This window comes from Falco cherrug, chromosome 13 (assembly GCF_023634085.1).
Source record: "Falco cherrug isolate bFalChe1 chromosome 13, bFalChe1.pri, whole genome shotgun sequence".
In the NCBI taxonomy this organism is placed as follows: Eukaryota; Metazoa; Chordata; class Aves; order Falconiformes; family Falconidae; genus Falco; species Falco cherrug.
In genome coordinates this window covers 15,620,970-15,641,847 of record NC_073709.1, presented here as the reverse complement: position 1 = coordinate 15,641,847, position 20,878 = coordinate 15,620,970, and the positions used below count along the sequence as shown (strand labels likewise).

Below are 20,878 nucleotides of genomic sequence, written 5' to 3'. Positions count from 1 at the left end.
TGCTTCTTAGAGTAAGTAGCCTTATAATACTGCTTTTACAGTTCTTGAATACTGTGGGTTGGATTTCAAGAATGTAAAGAGGTTATCACAGAATGCCTGATTTGTAAGGAACACTTACTACTGATCATACGAGACAGGCAATGTATCACACCCCAGGGACTAAAACTGCTTCTCAGAAAGCTATCAGACATACAGATGCTTTCCTTTAACCTTCTTGTACTGCATTCTGTACAGTATCACCACACTGACAGGTAAGCATCTATCACAATTTCTGGATCAAACCAGAAAACAAAACCAAAACACACACCCCCCACCCCCATCCCCAAAAAAAACAACAGTGTGGGGGACAAGGACATTACAAAGAACTGTCTGGTGTAAGGGAACTGTTTCCAGCAGACACCTGCAGACCTGGCAGCACAAACCATTGCCACCTGGAACACAGAGATCCCAAACTCAGACCCTCATTTAAAGAAGTTTTTTTTCTGTTCAAACAGATCCCCCATTTTCTTCTGAGAATTTCTGTAGATCAAACTGAATAATTTGAACTTTCACACAAATCTTAAAAAAAAAATAATAAAAATGATCCATTCTGAGTTAGGATTGATCATGAGTACATGCTGCCTAAGGCACAAGTTAGAAAGCTACGTTAGACTGACACCACTGTAAGAAAACTTGAAAAAAACAGCTCTAAAGGTACACACCACAGATTCTTTGCATCTATTGGTAGCCACGCTATACTTGATGTCCTGTGAAGGTCTCACTTCTCAGAAGGAGGAAGATTAAAAAAATTTTTAAAAGAACCCTAAGAAAGCTCACACATCTTGCACTCTTTTTGGTAAGCTAACATATGCACAAACCGATGCCTTTATTTTACAAACTCTCTAAATGCCTCTAGGACCAAATCTAGCTCAGGTGCAAAAATATCACGGTGTCTGACATGAAAATATAGGAAGAAGAGGCTATTTTCTTGCAGAGCGATAATCAGATTTTAAGTGTATGTATTTCACTTCCTCTTGGCACTTCATTTGGTAGACATCAGGAAAATGAGCATTTTTCCTTTGTTCTTTGTAAAGATGAAGCAATTCCATTAACTTACTCGCCTTTTACCCTCAAAGCAATTTCTATAGCCCACATGATACACCAAAAGTAATCAGAAATCTTGTATCACCTGCAGATGGACTAGGTGATCAAACTGGTTTTACTTCACTAGTTTATGGCTTCCAACAAACCAAAGCTTTCTTCTTCATAAATGCCATTACAGCCAGACAGGTGAAACACACAGACTTTTGGCAGAAAAGTTTCCAACTATCCTTTTCGTGATCTAAATTTCAGCAATATGGGTCAGAAGAAAGAAGCTAACTCTAACCCTAACTTTCAAATCTCAACTTACCTCTCTGGCCAATCATGACTACTTTAACCACCAATTTGTACCAATTTAAAATGTTTTAGGCAGAAAATTATCAAAATAAAAATAAACCCAATGTGAAGTAAATATCTGAGCAAGACAAACATAATTTGAAGACATTAACTTTAACCAAATGTGTTAAAATATAAACCCTATGTGATGCTGCTGTCACTCTAGAAGACAGCAAGCAGAAGACAAGACACTAGAAAAACTCCTGGAAAAACACAACTGTCCCACAAAACAAACTGAAGATAATTTTCCTCCTCCTCAGCTATCATGTGTTGCTGACCAGGAGAAAAAACCAAAACAAATACAAAACAGTAAAAGCATATCATCACTTGCCAAATGAATATAACAGGTTCTGAAATGACTGATTTAAAAAGTCTCAGAAAATTGAGTACTTCTGTCCAAGGCTGTTAAATAGTGAATTATCTGCCATTCACCTTCCCCCACCCACCCACCCCCTTTTGTGGAAGTGTTCTTTTCCTTGCACACATCATCCCTCTTGGTAGAAGTCTGTGCTCCACCACTTCTATCAAATACCAGCTGACCTGCATTTATGCCTAAGCTTCGTCTGAAGGACTGTAAATTTCCAAGTAGGGTGGTGATATCTTAAAAGCAGAACAAAGAACTTCCTTCCACTTCCCCAACCCCAAACTCTTACTGGTTATGCTGAACACTCCAGCTCTGTCTATAGAACTATATCTTTCCTAAAGTTAAGAACACATGCTTCACCTGGAGTATTCTGAAATTTTGATTAAAGTATTAAATAGAAACTGGATTATAAAGCCAATTTGGCTTCCATAGACAAACATAAATTCCTTATCAATAACTTCTAGTTAGGGTTGACCCAAGTTGAATCAGAGTGAAAATCTATAGTGAAAGCATTTGTAAAATACCAGCTCCAAACCTGTATCCAGTTTTGCAAAAAAGGCTCTTTTCAAGCAAACAAAAAACCCCCAACTACCAGGACTGACAATTGCAAACAGCTTTCCCACCTCTCTGTACATAACATGAAATTCACATCACCAAACAGCAGACAGTGTCACAAGGCAGTTACTGAAAAGACATAATGCTTACTAAAGGCAGAACTCTCTGAAGAGTTACTATCCCTTGTAATACCAGCATGGATGGGCATGGGTCTCTCCTTCTGCAGTTTGCCCTTTCTCACCATGACTTCAATGCATCCATACTTCCTGCATTCTCCTGATGCCCTGAATGCTCCAAAAGGACTTTTTCAAACATAAAAGTAAACGTAAAGCAGAGATTGATCTTACATTATAATCCTTCTAGAATTCCACTTCAAGCAAGGTACACCTTATCAAACAATTAATTTTAACATTCCAGCAATAAGAATTTTTTTCCTTTATGTTCCAATCTGAAGAGAAGAACAAATCCAGTAATAGAACGTCAATGTTAATTTAAAAGGAGATGAAAAATGACTTAATAACATTACAGCAGGATAATGTTCTACAGTAGGTCATGGAGGCATAAAATTTTCAACAATTTCATTCTCATACCACTGTATATTCCCACTAATAGACCTGGGCCCAACTGAAAGATTGTTAATACCTTGCTGCACAAACTTATATAGCAGAAAAAAACCCAACTCTTATAGTCTCAGTTTCCCTAATCAGCAGTAAAACTGGGAAGAGAGGCAGGAAGCCTCCTACTCGCTTTCCCTTGAGCAAAAGGCAGAAAATGAGCTGCAGTTAATATACAGTTGAATTTCATGGTTAATTCTCTATTTAATAAATGATACTAAATATTACCATAGAAAGGCTTTAGCAAATAAAGTTGTACCTAGAAAGCCAGAACAGCACAGGTCAAAAGAAGTCACAACAGTAATTTGCTACTAGTTTCACTCAACCTTGCTCCATCTGGAAGCTGCAGTGCAGTCAAAACACAGGAAACTTTCCCTTCGATAACCCGCTTATGCGGGAATCAGTGTTTTGTAACGGTGCCCACAACCTTAATAGAACACAGCCTTTTGCTGTATGCAATACGAGGCACAGTTTAAAAAGGCGAATGTTTTCTAATACAAGGCAGAGGGGAAAAAAAAAAAAAGTTTTGGACACAGCAAATGCTACTGTAACTTCTCCCCCCAACCACCCCTTAGCCTTACACAGAACGCGGAATCAAGGAGGGCAGAAGGTGACCCAGACATACACTAAGCTGCATGCTAAAGGGCTTCCACTGACAGTCTAAAAGCTGAAGAACATCAAATTCCTTTTGGCTAAGCAAAAAGGAAGGCTGGGTAGAAACCAGCAAACATCTCAGCTCTCGCAGTCAGATGCTTATACGGGTTCTACAGCTACTCTGCCTCAGACTTAGTGGAAAATGCAGAACAGAACACAGGATTTCTTCACGTGCTCAGTAACACCATCCCACACTCGCTTACACCTTTCTGCAATTTTCAGGTCCTGATTTCCTTAGAATTTCAGTAGCAAAGGAGAAATGGAAAAAATTGGTTCTAACCTGGCAGCTCTAGAATGAATTGTCAGATTTAAAACTTAGTAAATGTTAAGCTAACCCTGTTTCACAAAAGACTGATTTAAACCAAAATGTTTTATGAATCTGTGATCAAGTTTAAAGACTGATTCTCAGTCCTGTTCATGTTTAAACATGAAATTTAGCACTTTTTGTTAACTAAAAAAACTTAAAGAACATCCACATGCATTTACAATATAATTAAGCTTAGTATTTGTCCTGTCTTGTTGGGCATTTCTTGTTTGCTAGCTTATTTGTCCATTCATAGTGTAGGAATACATCTGAATGCCACCTGGAATTTAATAGAAAGTTCACAAATACAGGAACTTAAAATTTATTATGTGGTGAAATATGAAGTTACCTCAAATGATTTGGGTTTGGGTTTTTTGTTGCGTGGGGTTTTTTTGGTTTTTTGTTGGTTTTGTTTTGTTTATTTTGTTTTTAAATTTAAGACATGCTTGGTATTTACTTAGAGGTGCTGCTACTGTTAGTAAAAATGACTGCTTCAGACTGTCACATCCAGCAGGATATTCCTTCCCAATGCCTCTGTTTACAGATTAAAGCAAAAAGGTCAGGAAGATAACTGTCATTCCTACTGTTTCACAATTCTATGTTAATCACTAAAATAATTAAAAGAAACCAAAATTTAAAAAACTGTTCCTCTGCACTTCCAGAAGAGGTTACTCTAACTAGAGACAGTTTAGTATTTCCATACAAGTGCTTAGCCAGTGACTTCTATGACTTCATGCCTCATCTGCTCCTTTGCAGCACCTAGCAGATAAAAGCTAGCTGATCCAAACAAGTGTACGTGGGGTTAGGCACATCTGAGGTCTTTCAGTTTCTAAAGGATTATTTTGATTAGGAATGTGACAAGCTAAAAAGAGTTCTAAGAAGTGAAGTAACTTTATAATGGGAAATATTTAACATACAATTCAGAGTAAAAAGTTACTTCAGAATGTTTACATGAAATATAGAGCATATATCTTAAGAGAATGTATATACTTATAAAAATACAGATTGTGTGTTTACATTTATATAAACATAGACCAACATTTTAGCTTGGTTCCCCACTAAATATGTATGCACACAAGAAATATGGTCCAGATTAAGAGATCTTTACTTTATTCCTGACACTCACAGAACACCACCACAGGGAAGAGAAACTGATAAAGAACTTCAGTATTTTTCTACACACAAAAGAAAATTATTTAAAAACCTATGTAGACAAGAGTGTTTAATCTGGCACAACTCAAGTATAGTCTAAGAAGATGTAAGACTGCTGCTTGATAACAGAAGCCTTGAAATGCCACCATCACACCCCTTTACATGGGTAATATAAAGTACCCTTTATATGGGTAAATATATTAAAAATCTGTTCCAAATTTTGAAACATTTAGAATCACTTTTTTTCATAACTAAACTCTTACATAAAATCCGTGAAATTGATTCTGATCAATTTTACTAAACTGCAGAAAGGGTTACAAACTGTTCTTGTTCTTCACAGAAATAATCTTCAATTTGAATTTATAGAAATGATGCGTCCACATATCAGCAAGATTATCTGCTTAACGTTTTCTTTTTAAAGCAGCCAGACTCTCATTTGAGTACCTTGGTAAGCCTAACTATAGAACAAGCTGCCATAATAGTATATGTGGTTTAGTACTTCATTTTCTGAAGTCTCCTAAAAGGAGATACTCTCAAGTACTGACAACATCTTCAGAAGTCAAAAGCAAGTGAGCCGTAAGTTTCCCTTCCCTGTCAGTTAAAGCATGGTCTAATTTCTCAGGCTCAGGTGTGTGTATGGAAAGCATCACAACTGACTATTCATTCTCTCTCTACAGGGAGTTATTGGACCTGGCTGTGTGGAAGAGAAAACAGTTTCCAGTTAAAAACAAAACAATTACTTCTACTCTCCTGTAAATGGACATTCTGTACTTTGTTACCATACCTACATAAAAGCCCCAATAAAAAAATCTTAGAATTCCTTTCACCATTTACTAGGGCATGGTCAGCAGAACACAGAGCTGCTCACAATGTCCGATATTTATGCAGTACTAACTCACAGTAAATATCTTATAAATCAAGAGCAAAATAGCTTTCGTTCTGTCAAAAAGAGTTCAAGTGAGAACAAATACACGCAATCTGACCTTTACATCAAAAAAGCTCTTTTGGTTACCACCAAGAAAAACAGGTTGTGTTACAAAAGCTTCCAGTGCTCTGCATTTCTAAGGCTGTTTGATGAATATTCCTATATATTTATCCCAACTGAGGCACACCAAGACCCTTTCAAAGAAAGAAAGAAAGAAAGAAAAGAAAAAAGAAAATGGACAGAAATGCACTGGAGGACCTACTGCTCCCCACAGCTACCATATATATTGACTCAGGGAACACAGCCAGCCATCTTGAATTTGGTTTCAGAGAAACACTTTTCAGTTCAGTTGTTCACAGATTCAAGAGCCCAATTAGAAGAATTGAAAAAAAGATATTCACATTGGAACCCATCCAGTTTCCTCTGACTAGCAGCAGTCATGCAGCAGCTATAACTATAACTTTCATGTGCTGCTTATCAAAAGAAGTGACTGCCACATCTATATTAAATTAAACCCTTACAGTTAAAAGTTTTCACTTACAGAATTTTTTTTAATTCTTTTAAAATAATAATTACAGACACTAACAGCAATGGTGCAGAATAAAGACTAATATTTGAGGTATTTCTAAACATTAACTTACCTTTGTCAACTGGGGAGACATCCACATCCATTAAATGCTTCTGCATTTCTAGGATTATTTATATCTATCACAATTTTCTCTAAATACTAGCGAGTCTCAAAAAAAAAAAAAAAAAAAAAAAAAAAAAGAGCCAGCATTGTAAAATCTAGCTTTTAAATTGCTGCTCAAAGCTCTTCAGCAGACAGCAGTTCCGCTGAGGACTTGAAGAGGTGCATGGACTTTGCTGAGGCACAGAAAATGCCATGGTGAAAGACTGCACTCACCCACACTAGGACCAGCTTTCTATGTCTTCACATATTGCAGGGCAGGATATGTCAGAGGTGAATGAAAGCTCATCTATTAAGGGCAGTAACACTATACTAAACATTGCTAAAACACAATGGCAGACAGCACAATATATTTCATTTTCAGTCTAGAAATGAGCCAGACTCTGGTATTTACCTCCACTGACACTATTTAAAGCATTGGAGGAGTCTTTTTTCCTACTCTGAAGGAAAAAAATCACCGTGCTTAGTTAAGAGGGCGAAGCCTGTAACTTGTACAATTACCAATTAAGAAATGCATCTCTTATTGCTGATTTCACTCACTGCAAACTTCACCTCAGATAAATTAACTGGAAGCAAATGAATACCAAGTCCACTTTGAGCAACCTAGACGTATTCGATATACACAACACTTTTGGTCATTTCTAATGCTTATAACCCCCTCGCCGGAAGCACCTATCGGCTGTTTGTACTTACTCTCCATTTATATGGGAACTTTCCCACAAAGCTGGGCAGAAACGCCCCAATCCCAAAATAGAAAAGCTCCTGTTATTTAGGAACTGAGATCAAATAAAAATGCTACCAATTTTGTTGAATTGCTAATGTATATAAATAGATATAAATACAAAACAAAGTTTAGAAAGTTCCACTGTTTCTTCCTTACACACTGAGTTCATTAACCTTGTTCATCATGAAATTTATGCGTTCACTTATTCAGTGCTGTGGGTAACATCAGCATTTAAAAATACACAAAGCAGTCTCCTTCCAAATTCACCCCATGAGAAGTCTTAATGCAAAGGAGAGAAAAAAATGTTGCAGTATTGTCTGAAGACCATTACCAGAGCTACTTTGCTCTCCTCTTGCTGCAACAAGAAAAGAGCAGTCTCTGAAGGTGGACTCTGTAGAAGACTATGACTAGACTGCTTGTTCAGCTTCAGCACTTCTGATCAAAAGTGAGACAAGAGCATTTGGGTCCAATCTGTGACCTGATTACAGCCCAGCAGCTCAGAGTCAACACTCCTGACTCATGGTTTTCAAATTCTTTGGCTAACAGTCTCAGTTCCACATAGCTGAATTTATTTATACCAGAGGGATGGCAAGATGGCATCGCAGGATGGCCAGGTCCTACACTAAGCTCAAAATGTCAAGCAGTCTGAAACGAGTAAGTGTCTGTACTAATATTTTTATTTTTATTTTTTTTACACTTGTGATCTCACCTCTTTATCTTATTTTAAATTATTTTCATAATGCATGCAAACAATCATAGAAATTCACCTTTAGAGGACCCTTAGTTGCTAATTGAGTAGAATGAAAGATGTTCAAAACGTATGACGAGAACTTTACCCGCTGTCTTTGCCACAGAATTCCTACATGACTTCTCTAAGTTCCTACTACTACTATTTATTTTCAGGATGTTCAAATAGGTAATCTTGGGTTCCCACTAGCAGAAGCGTTCAATACCCCTGCAGTTCCATAAAGGTAGGGAGACCTGTGAATTCATCATTTAAAGCATCATAAAATTATATGCATTGGGGGAGAGAGATTAAGAAAGAACTATCGTCCCAAGGCTTTGCGAAGTTGATATCCAGTATCTGCGAATGTTAGATAAGAATCCAAAGCACAGATGTCAATGTATAGTGAACAAGAATATCACCACCTTGATTCACAGAAATATCAAGATGGTAAATTATTTTCTTAACGTACTGGGGGGCTAATTAGTTCTCTAAAGAAATTCTATAAATAAAATAATTATTGTCTGTTCAGGTCAATGTGCAAATGCTGTAGGAAGACGATATAGGTCATGACAGAATGTCTTATATTGCTTCCTATTCAGTACAATAAATGAGAGTACGATTCTGTGGAAACATCTTTATAGTGTTGCAATTAAAAATATGTACTTTATTTCTTACTTAATTGCGAGAGCAGTTATTCATTAGAAATACTAGCACCCATGGTGCACACAGAACCCGCAGTGTCTTCATATCAGGACAGGGTATCTGTTTAAAGGAGACATTTTCAGCAAACATAGCTTACCTAGATGATATTTAATGACCTGTGATCTAAACCAGATCAGGCCAGTAATCTTACACTTTCCTGTACCCTTTGCTCCTTTTACTGTAATTAAAAGACAGTTATAATGCATACACACAGAATGGATTAATTATTATGGCACTGTAACCTGTCTTGTCATTTCCTAAATCTTCAGTCAACAATCTATGCTTCCTGCAAAGGAAGGGAACAAAATCTTGCACACTCGGTTACTAGACATGCAGTTATTTTGGTCAACTTTTCAAGGCAGGCCTTATCTACAGTACTGCAGGCTTTGCGATCTCCAGCATAAGATTTGCCCCCTCTCCCCCCCACCCCCAGCCCCCTCCATTACAGAGATTCATCTACTCACAATTAAGGTTAAAGACAGATTCCTGCTGGAAACTATTCTAAGCTACTAGTATTCTCCCTGACTAATAATTAAGTGATATTTTTATGTGAACACAATAGCAAATTTTATCTAAAGGGGAATTTCTGCCCCACCCCCCACCCCCACCCCTGAAGTGTGCAAATTAGTCAAACAGTTTAAATGTTAACATAAAAATTCCCTCTCATTCAATGTAAAATACTAACTTCTGTATGTTATCTGAAGAGAGTCATACTTTTCACTTTCCATCTAATTAATACTACATGTAAACTCATTCATAGGCAATAGTTTGGGATGATTTTTTTTTAAAAAAGGTAAAGTTATAGTTGTATTGACTAAATCTGCATGAGCAGTTTGCCCTCTGGTGACTAACTTTGTGAGAACATATAGGATTTGTAAGAGATCTATGAAGACTGGTAAGAATAAAGAATGACTGGAATGTTTGCAGATTCCCCCAAAAACAGCATTAAGGGATTTAAAAGACATGGTACGTATTAATTTCAATAGTGCAGTGTGATTTCATTCAAATTAAGAAGAAAAACAAACTGAACAAAAGATAAGTGTGAAGAAAATGAAGAACCAAACTGCAACTGTAGAACAGCCACATATGGGAAAGAAGAGAACTGAAATACCAGAATTTTGCCTAAAACTTATGAGGGCTAAGACAAAAGAAAGAAGCAAAAGGTCCCTCACAGCATCCATTACTGAAGGCTATAAAAGGCAAGTCCAAAATCAGCTTTTCATCATAGCAAGGGCTCGATAGCCAGAGCTCCTTGTTGTCTGTGTTGCACAAAGGTTATGTTGGCCAGACTACTTGGACGTGCATCTTGGGGCTTGTGACTATATGGGTGTGAAAATAAAAATAGACAAAATCAACTTAAATACAGATTTTGTGAAATAAAACTGTCTTCTTCCTCCATAAGATCTGAAACTAATTTGCTACTCTAATTTCCTGCACTAACACTATGCTAGTGTTGGGGGGTGAGGGTAGGGTATCAATCTCCTATACATATAACCAGAGGATCAAGCTTCTATCCCAGAGTCTGGGCAATTTACTCAGCCCGAGAGCCTTGACTGCCACTGAAGACAGACAAATTGTAATTTACTCCAATATGTGCTAATGGCATGCTTACTTCAAGCTGACTTGGAAAATACAGATGTTGTTTCTCAAAATGATCTTTTGTTTCCCAAGAAAGGGCTCTAGATTTACCTCAGCTCCTTAGATGACCATTGCTACTGTACTGAACATCATACATATTTTACCTTCACAAACATTCCAGTGAAGCAGGGAAATACCATCTCCGAGTAACCGATGAGGAACAGAAATGGAAGACAAAAAAAGTGACTTATCTAGCATCACAAAGAAATGCTCATTGACTGTGAAAACAAAATTGAGTCTCGAGTTCCTAGCTAGCTGTCTAGCTGCTAGATCACATTCCTTTCATATAAAATCGATAGACAATTGAAAAGTCATTAGTTACATTTTTTTTCTATTACCAGATCACATTTTTCTTATTCACCTGCTTACCTAACAGCTTATATCACCTTAGCAGTTATTCTTCCCTTACATCCCGCTGCTGAACTAAAAGGTTTTCCCAAGGGAGGTTTCTCTTGGTCTTGCCTTGGTTGTGTGTGCAAGGACTGTTGAAATGTTGTCTGAGTCAGTCACCACAACTGTTTGCCTAAATTCTTTCTCAGTGTCCTTAGCTGAAAGGTGATGGTGGACAGTAACTTCTTCCCTTTGAAGACAAACAAGCATGTAAAACATCCAAGTGAGAGTGTGGAGAGAGGAAAGGAATTGTTGGGGCTGGAATAGAAGGAAAATGCTAAGTAGAGTTAGCTTCTAAAATTATTGCTGTGTCTTGCTTGAATTCACCAGGAAATTTAGTTAGCATAAAGATCAGCAGAATGCTGGATAATTTCTGTAACAATCACAAATATTGATGGTCACAGAGGCACACTTCCACAGCTAACTAAAAATGGTAGAATAACAATGAGCCCTTCCTCACGGTCACCTAGCACATAAACTTCATGCTTTTATTTAATAAGTGTTGCTTCTAGATGCTTCCCATGTAAAATACATTTTGCCACTAGTTCTTCTACCACCTGGCACTCTTCCTGTCCTACCTCAGCCTCCTGGGTAGCAGTACAAGGGGAAAAGAAAAAGGTTAGCTGCTAGTCCTGCACAATTTTCATTGTGGTGTTAGCGATTAGAATCCTAGAAAACATGCGGTCAGCTCAAGAGAGATCCTTGTGCATTCCTAAATACTCCGCATGCAGTACTGCATAATACATCTCCAATGACAAACTAAATTTTATTTGCAAGATGAAATATGAACCTGCATCATGTATCTCAAAGGAATGAGTTCAATGTTTCTAAAATGCGCTCACTGATACTGACCTCTCTTCTCAGAGAGAAAGAGTTAAAATATCCTCTTTTATTCCCCAAAGGCTGCTGGTCCCACACAGAGGTGCCATGTTTTATTTAAAACATGCTCTCTCTCAGTAACCACTTGTTCTAATTGGCAAGGCAAGGCTGGGTCCCCAAAGCACACAGCTCGTTACATTCAGTTTGGATTACAAAAACACGATGAAACAAACTGCATCGAAATGTACAAATTAACAACTCAGGAGTGCACGACACGGACATGGAATTAGATTGTAATATGGAACAAACTCCACAGGGAGGCTAAGGAACAAATCACTAGTGTCTCCATAAACTACAGAAGGTTTCCAAACGAGCAAATACACAGAACACAGACTTTTCTATAAATCAAGCAAATGGCTAAATGGGGAAAAAAGAAAAACATTCCTTCTCCTATCTTATGCACACATTTATAGGAGAATGGAGTTACAAAAAAGTTTAATAAATGAAGCCTATGGGTTGCACATTTCAAATAGGTAACTACACTTTCATGCTGGCAATGTGCAAACATCATGGTAATCAAGTCATATTTATAAACATTTTTTTTTTTACATCATCAGAGAACCTATACACAAGAGACTAAATTACAGCTGGTGTTTCAACGAGTCATTTGGAAAGGTTATGAGTTAGAAGGTGAACAAGATAGTAACAAAATAGAAAGAAACTGGCTTTACCATAAAGAAGAAAACAGAGCAATGAAAAACTAAAAATAATCAAGTCTGAGACAAAAAAGGGCTGAGCTCTTTGTGTGTGGATCAGTCTGTAAAATGGGACTGGCAGTCCCCTGAGATAAGAAAAAGAAAACACACGGAAAATATCAATGTTGTCTTGTTAAGACAGAGGAAAAAAGTACATCAGGACTTTTTGGCAATCTTTTCAGGTACCCAGTATGGAGAAGCAGTCTTATTTTTGTTTGAGTGTAATTCATATTTTTAACAAATGAGCCCCATACCACTAGACTATGAATTTAGCAAGATGCAATCCAATGAAACTGCCATTAATGTCCCACAGGGTAGTTTGTTGATAGGTTTGACTGTAAAATGTTAAAGTTCTTAATTAAGAAGGCATTCCATTCTCCTAGACTCTGTTGGTGAAAAGACATTTTCAAATGTGACTGGAAAAAGCCCTACTAAGTTGAAGTTAGTAGTAGTCAGAAACAAAAAACTGTCCTACCACAATATACAACATTTGAGTGCCAGCTGTGAAAGAAATTCTCTTTCTTCCACTAACAATTGTACAAAAATAAAAATACTTCATGGGTCTGTCCTCCACCAGGCTTGCCCCTTCCCACTACTTTATAAGGGGGAAGACAAAGGAGGAGATAAAGAAGAAAATAATCGAGCAGATCAAACCAGCCGCTGAGCAATTGGCCCTGTCCACACTCTACATTGCTCTGCTGTGCATACAACGCCTTTACACAGCCAGGTCCCAGGCAGATGAGGGTTGTGTCTTCTATACAGCATCTGGAACGTCTTTCTACATAACGCATAGCAAAATCATATTGGTGTTGCCACAAAGCACTCCACAACTTCCATGCCACGATAGTATAGACAGAAGAAAAGTGGACCCCTCAGTATTATACTAGCCTCCTTTACAATTGATCTCTTAAATTCTGCACACTCCAGCAAACCTAGAAAGCTTCAGGTGTCCTTCTCTCCCATATTTCCAGTTCTTCTGTATATACTGAGTACTAGCAACATGTAGCGTAACTATGCTGCATAATTTCGTTGACGGTACTATTTTTGACAGAAGAAAAACAATTAGTCCTAAGCTTAGATAATACAACTATGCTTGAATAAACTCATTTTCTATTAATTTGTATTTCCTCTCCAAACCTTTAAGACAGGTTAGGGGAAAAGGAGTCAACTAAATACATATAAATCCTTTTCCAATCCTTCCATAAAATATTGCTCTCTTCTAACAACCCAAACAGAGCTATTACTCAGCTCTTTACATTTTTCTTTAAAGCCACAGAATAATGCATACTAACAGAGTAAAGAGAATCTTTGGGGTCAGCAGTGCAAATCAAGCATACAGATAAGTAAGATAAGTCAAACTAAAGTAATTTATCCAATTATTTTTCTTGATTCCATTTCATGGTGATTGTCTTTCTCCAACTTAGCATACATCTCAAGTTTATCAATTATGATAAGACATCCTTTCCCTGCCAGCCTTCCACTTACAAAAATTATTTAGGCATAGAGTTAAAGAAATTAAACGTATACCAAACAATATCTGTGTTTATATCTGGAATGTTATAGTTCTTTATTAGTAATTACTCTAGAAATTAGAAATATCTTTGTTACCACTGTAACCAGCTATACAATTTTCCAAGAATTATTTATCTGCAAGCCTGACTGTGTATTAGAAGTTGAAGATGAAGCTTCCCTACTTTCAAGTGCTAGCCAGTCAGTCCTGGTCTTTGTACCAAGCAGTCCATGTACTTCAAAATACAAAGACAGACATGAATACAGCAACAAATTCTAGCTTAATGAAGCAACAAATTGAGGCACCAGTTTCCATCAGGAGCCAACAAAGGGAATACTATACTGAAAAAGAAACATTTTGTGTACAGATTAGTCCTTAGTACTGTTTTCAAACTTCTGAAAATGCCTGCTGCTTTTTCAGCAAAGTACTAAGACGTGGATCCACATAAGAAATTACAAGGATATGGAAAATGCAAATATAACATATTTAATCATCCATTTAGGAATGAAAACTTTATGAAGCAGGGCTGAATAAAGCATAATTTGTCATGTGTCATACAACAGGATACAGCAAAGACAACAGAATATGAACTAGCAACATGCAAGATGGACCTGTTGAAAAGGTTTCCAGTAAGCAAGCTGAAAGCTTGCCTGAAGATCAAGTTAACAGTTGATTAACAGCAAAACCTATTTAGGCAGGAATGCTGATTTTTGCCACCTCATGCTTACAGTAGGTTTTATTACTGCCACTGAAGTCAGCATTCTAAATAGCTCCTAGGATTTACAAAGCCTGAGAGAAGGGGAAATTGTGTTATTCAAGTGACGCTGAGTCACATAAAACCCCCAATTCTGTGAATTCCAAAAACTGTGCATGGCTTAGGCATGACAGAATAAAGGTCTGCTCAACAAAGCAGAAGCGTTAAGATGCACAAAAACATGAAATAACTCTACAGTCAGACATCTGAGTGAATTCAAGAAACAAAGAATAGCGAGTAATTCTATAATCAGATGTTATGTAGAAGACTGTCTATTTTTCTCCCTCTTATGAGATCTTTCAAATTCAGGAGAATAAAAGATACTATTGAAGTTCTAAAATTTCATAATCTGGCATAGAGCTGAGTGTAAATATTGAAAATACATACATGGTTCCAGCTCCTACTTGATAGATGAAGATTAAAAAAATCCATATTTTTTACTCATCAAGATACCAGTACGTAAAAAAAATGTGTTTGATTTCAAACTAAAAATAAAAATAAACTAAAAGTCAAGGCCCCTAAAACTCAGAGAATTCTTGGGTTAAATGGTTTAAGTATTTTCTCAAGTGATGCTAATCTAGCACTTCACAGAACATGATCGTTAACATTGCATATCTAGATTAAGAAAAGAAATGGACATCTACCTCTAGAAGTTTCAATTACACCTTCAGACAGAAGGGCTATAAAATTGATTCACAAAACCATGAATACGCATTTTGTCTTTCTCCAGTTTTCCCAGTGCACCTCTCCACCAAACCATCTAGTACGGCACTTACCTTCAGCTTCACATACTATCACACAAGCTGAAATCCACTTCCCGCACCTCTCTTTCCAATGCTGATAGCACCGTAACACAAATTAAACTTTCTAGTCTAAGAATCAAACGGATTAAAGGCAGACAGAATTTTTTGGGTGATTTAAATAGAAAGTCTAGTTTTACTATTTTCTGTATTTAAGTAATTGTTCTTACTCTGTATTAGTTTGTTCTGTGACTGTTCACAAAGGTTCCAATTAAAATTGAGTTTTTGAAGTACCAACTGTTGTTTCTGTGAATGTAGAATTCCTGCCTGAAAGAGCCTACTTTGTAAAAGTGGCTTTTCAAAGTACTCAATGTCCCTACCTGAAGATGATATTAAAGCTTCCACAAACCTAACAGCAGCAAAGACAGATTAATAAAGAGTACTTCTGAAAAATTTCACTTATCACTGTCCTGCATTTTAATCATTCAGATTTCACAGTTCACCATATTGAAAGAGAGGCTGCAGTATTAGCAAAAGATGTGGTGTCACCAAGGGAGATACTCTGGCTGTAATTTGCCTTTTTGCATTTACCAGCCTATGCTCTGATTTTTTTAAAAAATACCGACACTTTATTGCATTTATATTCTGGATGTGCAGGAAGTCTGAAGCAACTATGCCTTAACTATCTGAAGAGAAAATTTATTTGAAGCAATTTAATATGTAGGATTATAGTTGTACTGTATCAGGAGACTGAGGCATTGATAGCACATGGTCAGCACTGGAGACAATGTTGTGAAGTACAATTAACTTGGAATTATTTCAGAGAGGCTCTTGAACTTTTCAGAGTTCACTGATTCTACAGGTCTTAAATGAAACAAAGTGGGTATTCCTTCTTGGAATAGGCAGATGGGGCAAAGGGGAGGCAAAGCAGGCCGAAGACAACTGCTAACTTCAAGTTCCTCTCCAGTATTTATCAACCTTCATGTGCAAGCCAAGAACTATTCTGCAGCAAATGAACAGATTTGTGGCTGTAGAGAAGAGCTCAGTGAACCTCCTAGATCTAGGTCGAATTATTGGGCTTTTCTAGGCAAAGGGTTGCATGTATCTGTGCAGTATTCAGCTCATTCTTACCGTAGAAAGCTGAACAACTTAGTCTCTATTATAACCTGTGAAAAGTATTTCTGTAGAAAAAGTACAAAGATAGTCAAAACAAGGAATTCCAGTCTCCCTGCTACATAATCTGGTTGCTTTTGCTGTTTGTTTCATCTTTCAACAATGGGAGTGAAAATTCAGTGAATTTATCTTGACAATAAATTTAGAAACCACAAGCATTTGGTCAAACAGGGTGGCAAACTGACAGCCCCTGACCATTGCCCTTTGTTTTGTTTCTGTGCTAATTAACATCACAGACATCAAACTATGACCGTTTCTCCCAGGGAATGGGAAAGAGAGGAAGGGCAGAAGCAAGGAAGAGCTCATGATCACGTATTTACAAAATTGTACATAGTTCAAAGTCTGGAAAAACAGTAAAGATGGGAAGGTTCCACATAACTCATATTGCAATGTAAACCCAACAACGTTTTCATCTATTGCCGACTTATTGCCCTTCTCCCTTGATCTATATAAAAAGGTAATGCTTGCACAAATGTAAGGGGCTTTGCTGCTGTGGGTCTGAAATGAATTTTAAAAAAAAAACAAAAACAAACCAACAGAAGACTAGATTCTATCCCTTCCCTCTGAAAAAAAAAAAATAATCAAACCAGTCATTTAACAAAGTCACTAACCTTTTTCGTTGTGTGGATTTCTTTTTTCTAAAATAAAAGAGAAAGGAAACGATGGTCAAGAGAAATAATAATTCCCAATTTTCCCTTGCATACAAATCTGTTTCAATACATTTGAATTAATAACTTGCCATATTAAAAGAGAAACAAGAGGAAATTCCTTCATATCGTATTTTGGGAGTGCCTGGAATAGTGAAAAGCATCTTTCAACAGCTTACTTTCCTAAAATCTTGCTATCTGTGGGGCTTAAATTTACAGAAACAAGAGTCTAAATATTTCTATTTCAATACTGTGGCTGCAAGCCCAGTATAAAAAAAATATACAAAAATATTTGAGTAATATCACACACAAAAAAAAAGGAAAAAAAAGAAAAAAGATACTTATGTTGGAACGATGACATTGAGAGGTTTTGAGTTACTACTCAAACAGAACTGGTTATTTGAGTGCTACTTGTTAAAGGAACCATAGTTAAGATCTAAAAAAACATAAATTAAATTTGCCTTTTCCTACAATACTTGGTTTTGTTCCAACTAGCAGCAGCTTTTTAAGTTACTCAAACTCTTCAAAAGTCTTATTTCATTGAAATAAACAGGCTGCAAGGAAATTCTTGAGAATTTTAAATAATCAAGCTTCCCTACCCCACCCCCACGCCCAAAATCCCATAAATATTTAGATATCATTTTGTACAATAGAAAAAATGAACTTGATCAGAGGTAATGGCATGTCAGGAGAATTACAGAATAGCAGCCAAGAATTTTTCTTCATGTTAAAAACAAAGCAACAAAGAATGCCCAGTAAAACCAAAATAAAAGATGCTTTGCTTAATGCCTCATCTACTGGCAGTGAAGTTTTGGGTACTCTGTTAAATTCAGAATATGAGGGATGGGCCATTCTGATATCTCAGGATCAGAAAAACCACATTTCTGAGGTACACAGAAGTTGTTTACAGTGCTGATACGAACATAACAGCTGTACTGAGTCAAATCAAAAACCTAGTATCTTGTTTCTGTGATCAGTAAGGAAAGAGTACAAGAAAGGACTTGAACTTTCTTCAGTATACCCTTTTCCAGTAATCCATTGTTTTGGAAAACAGCCAGAGAAATACATGCATCATTTTTCTGAACAGCCTTTGACAATCTTTATTTCCCATGTGTTTGTTTAATGAAGTCATGCTGAACCCAAGATCTGAAATCTAAGTCAAAATTTATTTTTGTAAAAAAAAAAAAAAAAAAAAACCACGCAGAAAAATCTTTAAAGTCTTAAAAAAACCTGATTTTTTTACTATTGCACCTGTTTCCCCCAAGATAAAATAACAATCATGATCTATGGATCTACGACAGCACTTTAATTACAATTAAAAATAAGTATACAGTACTAATACAAACAAAAATTTTCAGAAATTCAAAGATAGAAGATGCTAACAGGAAAAGGTCCATAGCTATTCCTAACATTTTAAACAGTAGCAATCACCTTGCAATAAGAAAATAATATGTAGCAATTAGAATTAGCCTACTGATGAACTACAGCTGATTTAATGTTCAAGGGCTGCAAGTTAAAAAGAAATGGAACAAGGGATGTTCTATAACAATTTTTCATTTTTTATCCGTAATATATTTCAGAGTTTATCACAAAATAAATCCTACAGAACTCCAAATTACAATTCAGACTTATGCATTCTGAAAGCCAGACCATCTGCACAGGAGCTGTGCTGACAGCAGAGCTCTGTACTTCAAGGGTATTCCAGAACAAGAACAAGGTTCAATTGGTGCATTTACACAAGACGTTTTTGATTAGTAAACAAATGAAGCACCAAAGTGAGGAAAATCTGATTACATATACACACTGAAGGAAGAGAAACCCATGCACAAATCCTAAAGGAGATGCCAACAATGTGGTTTCAATAATCTAACAAAAACACAAAACCTTTTACTGCACTTACCAGCAAAGCATTTGGAACAGAGATTCATAGTCTTGCTGGACCTGGGGCAAAAATAAAAAAAAAAAAATAGAGCTAAAAAATTCATTATACTTCTAATCAATACATGGAAGTTTTTTTGGGAATGAAGCAAGGGTACAGAGAGGGTAAGAACTTAAATGGCTAGGAATCAAAGGTAAGTGGCTAGAAGTGGCTGAACTAAGAATAGGGACAGAGAAAAGAGACTTCATATGGCAATCTCTTTCCAATTTAAAGAGCTTCCAAAACATGACTTCCACACATTTACCTTATATAAGAAAATAAGCTTACTTTACCATTCTATGTATTTGTTACACACTTATCATTTGGATCTATCACAATATGATAACAATGACAGACAAGAAGAGCCAATACATTGACTTGAATATTAGACTCCCCTTGGCAACCGCTCTGCAGTCCTGACAAATCCTGAATACGGTACAGCAATAGAGAGATTAAAGTATTGCACTTATAAAGACACAGACAGATGTGCTCTTGGAAGTCTAGCTGGAATGGCTTAAGAAGTTATTACCTCAAGCTGTTCATTACTACCCTCAGCTGAGTCCAGCAGTAATTTAAAATAACTTGGCTGACTTTGCACTGACATGGACTAGGACAGTTCATATGATCCATTAGTGTAGCTCAACTTTGAGGGCAGCAACCTTCAGCTGACAGAAAAACAGCTGGAGAACAACAGGAATATCTTAAGCCTCCCAGATATCTCCAAAGTGTTTGTGCAATTATGCCACAAGTGTTCTCCCTCACAAAATCAGCAGGCTCACAAAAAAAAAAAAAAAAAAAAAATTTAGGGCGATAGGCCTTTTCTCTAGGGCTACCATGAAACTACCCAAAGCAATATACTATGGGAGAAAAAGGTTCTCCCATTTATGGAAAGTTCTCTTCTAACATCACATCTCCTTAACAAAGTGAGCTGCAGAATGTTCTCACAAGCTCTCTGAGATTTCTTTCAGTAAAAGCAACCCAGTTTCTGTGCACACTGACCAATATTTGATTTGTTCAGCATTCCTAAATCAGCTCTGTTATGTATGAGTATTAACACCATCCTGAGCAAGTCTGAAAGTACATATTGACAGGGAAGATTGTACCAAAACTGTCCATGCCCACAAGACCTTTTTTGTCTCCTCAGGGCAGCCTTAGCTGAAGCATATCATTTAGCCAAATTAATTGCAACTTTATCTTTTGAAATATGCATACACAAAATCAATTGAGACTACCATAAGAGTTGTTTTCTATTTCCAGTCAAACGTGGATGGAATTTTGAGATGAGTTCTGCATCTTACAATATACAAATTATAAAAATCAAAACTTTATTATCTCCAGACAAAAGTTTTGACGTTTTTTTCAAAGCAATTACATCACAAATGAACACACCTACCAGAATTAAAGAAGTCTCCCCCCCACCCCACAAGTTTGCGAATGGATATTTTGAATGACTTTCCAGTAACTAAGCAAATACAGACTTGGTCAATCATATCTTAGTATTAATCATATCGAAACATTACAGATGCTTTTCAATTCATGCAAATTTGAGAGCTGGTTTACATCAGGCTCAGGAATTCTAGAACACAGTTGACTGCAGATGAGAGACATAAGCATTTGCCAGCTATAGCAAGAGCCACAGACACATGAAAGCTAGTTTTAAATGCAAACAGTATGTGCACAGGAGAAAAAGTTAATTCCCAGGAAAAGAA

At 36.7% G+C, this 20,878-nt stretch overlaps 1 protein-coding gene across 3 annotated transcripts in view; it reads right to left on the bottom strand.

Moving 5' to 3' along the window:
- The window catches only part of ZFAND3 (zinc finger AN1-type containing 3), a 147,012-nt gene that overhangs the window by 92,714 nt on the left and 33,420 nt on the right, over nucleotides 1–20,878 (bottom strand). For all 3 annotated transcript variants that reach the window (XM_055725538.1, XM_055725539.1, XM_055725540.1), the window contains 2 exons: nucleotides 19,152–19,192; nucleotides 17,216–17,242 (listed from right to left, as the gene is read on the bottom strand). In XM_055725538.1, the coding sequence (XP_055581513.1) occupies nucleotides 17,216–17,242; nucleotides 19,152–19,192 (68 nt within the window). The remainder of the gene's footprint in view (nucleotides 1–17,215; nucleotides 17,243–19,151; nucleotides 19,193–20,878) is intronic.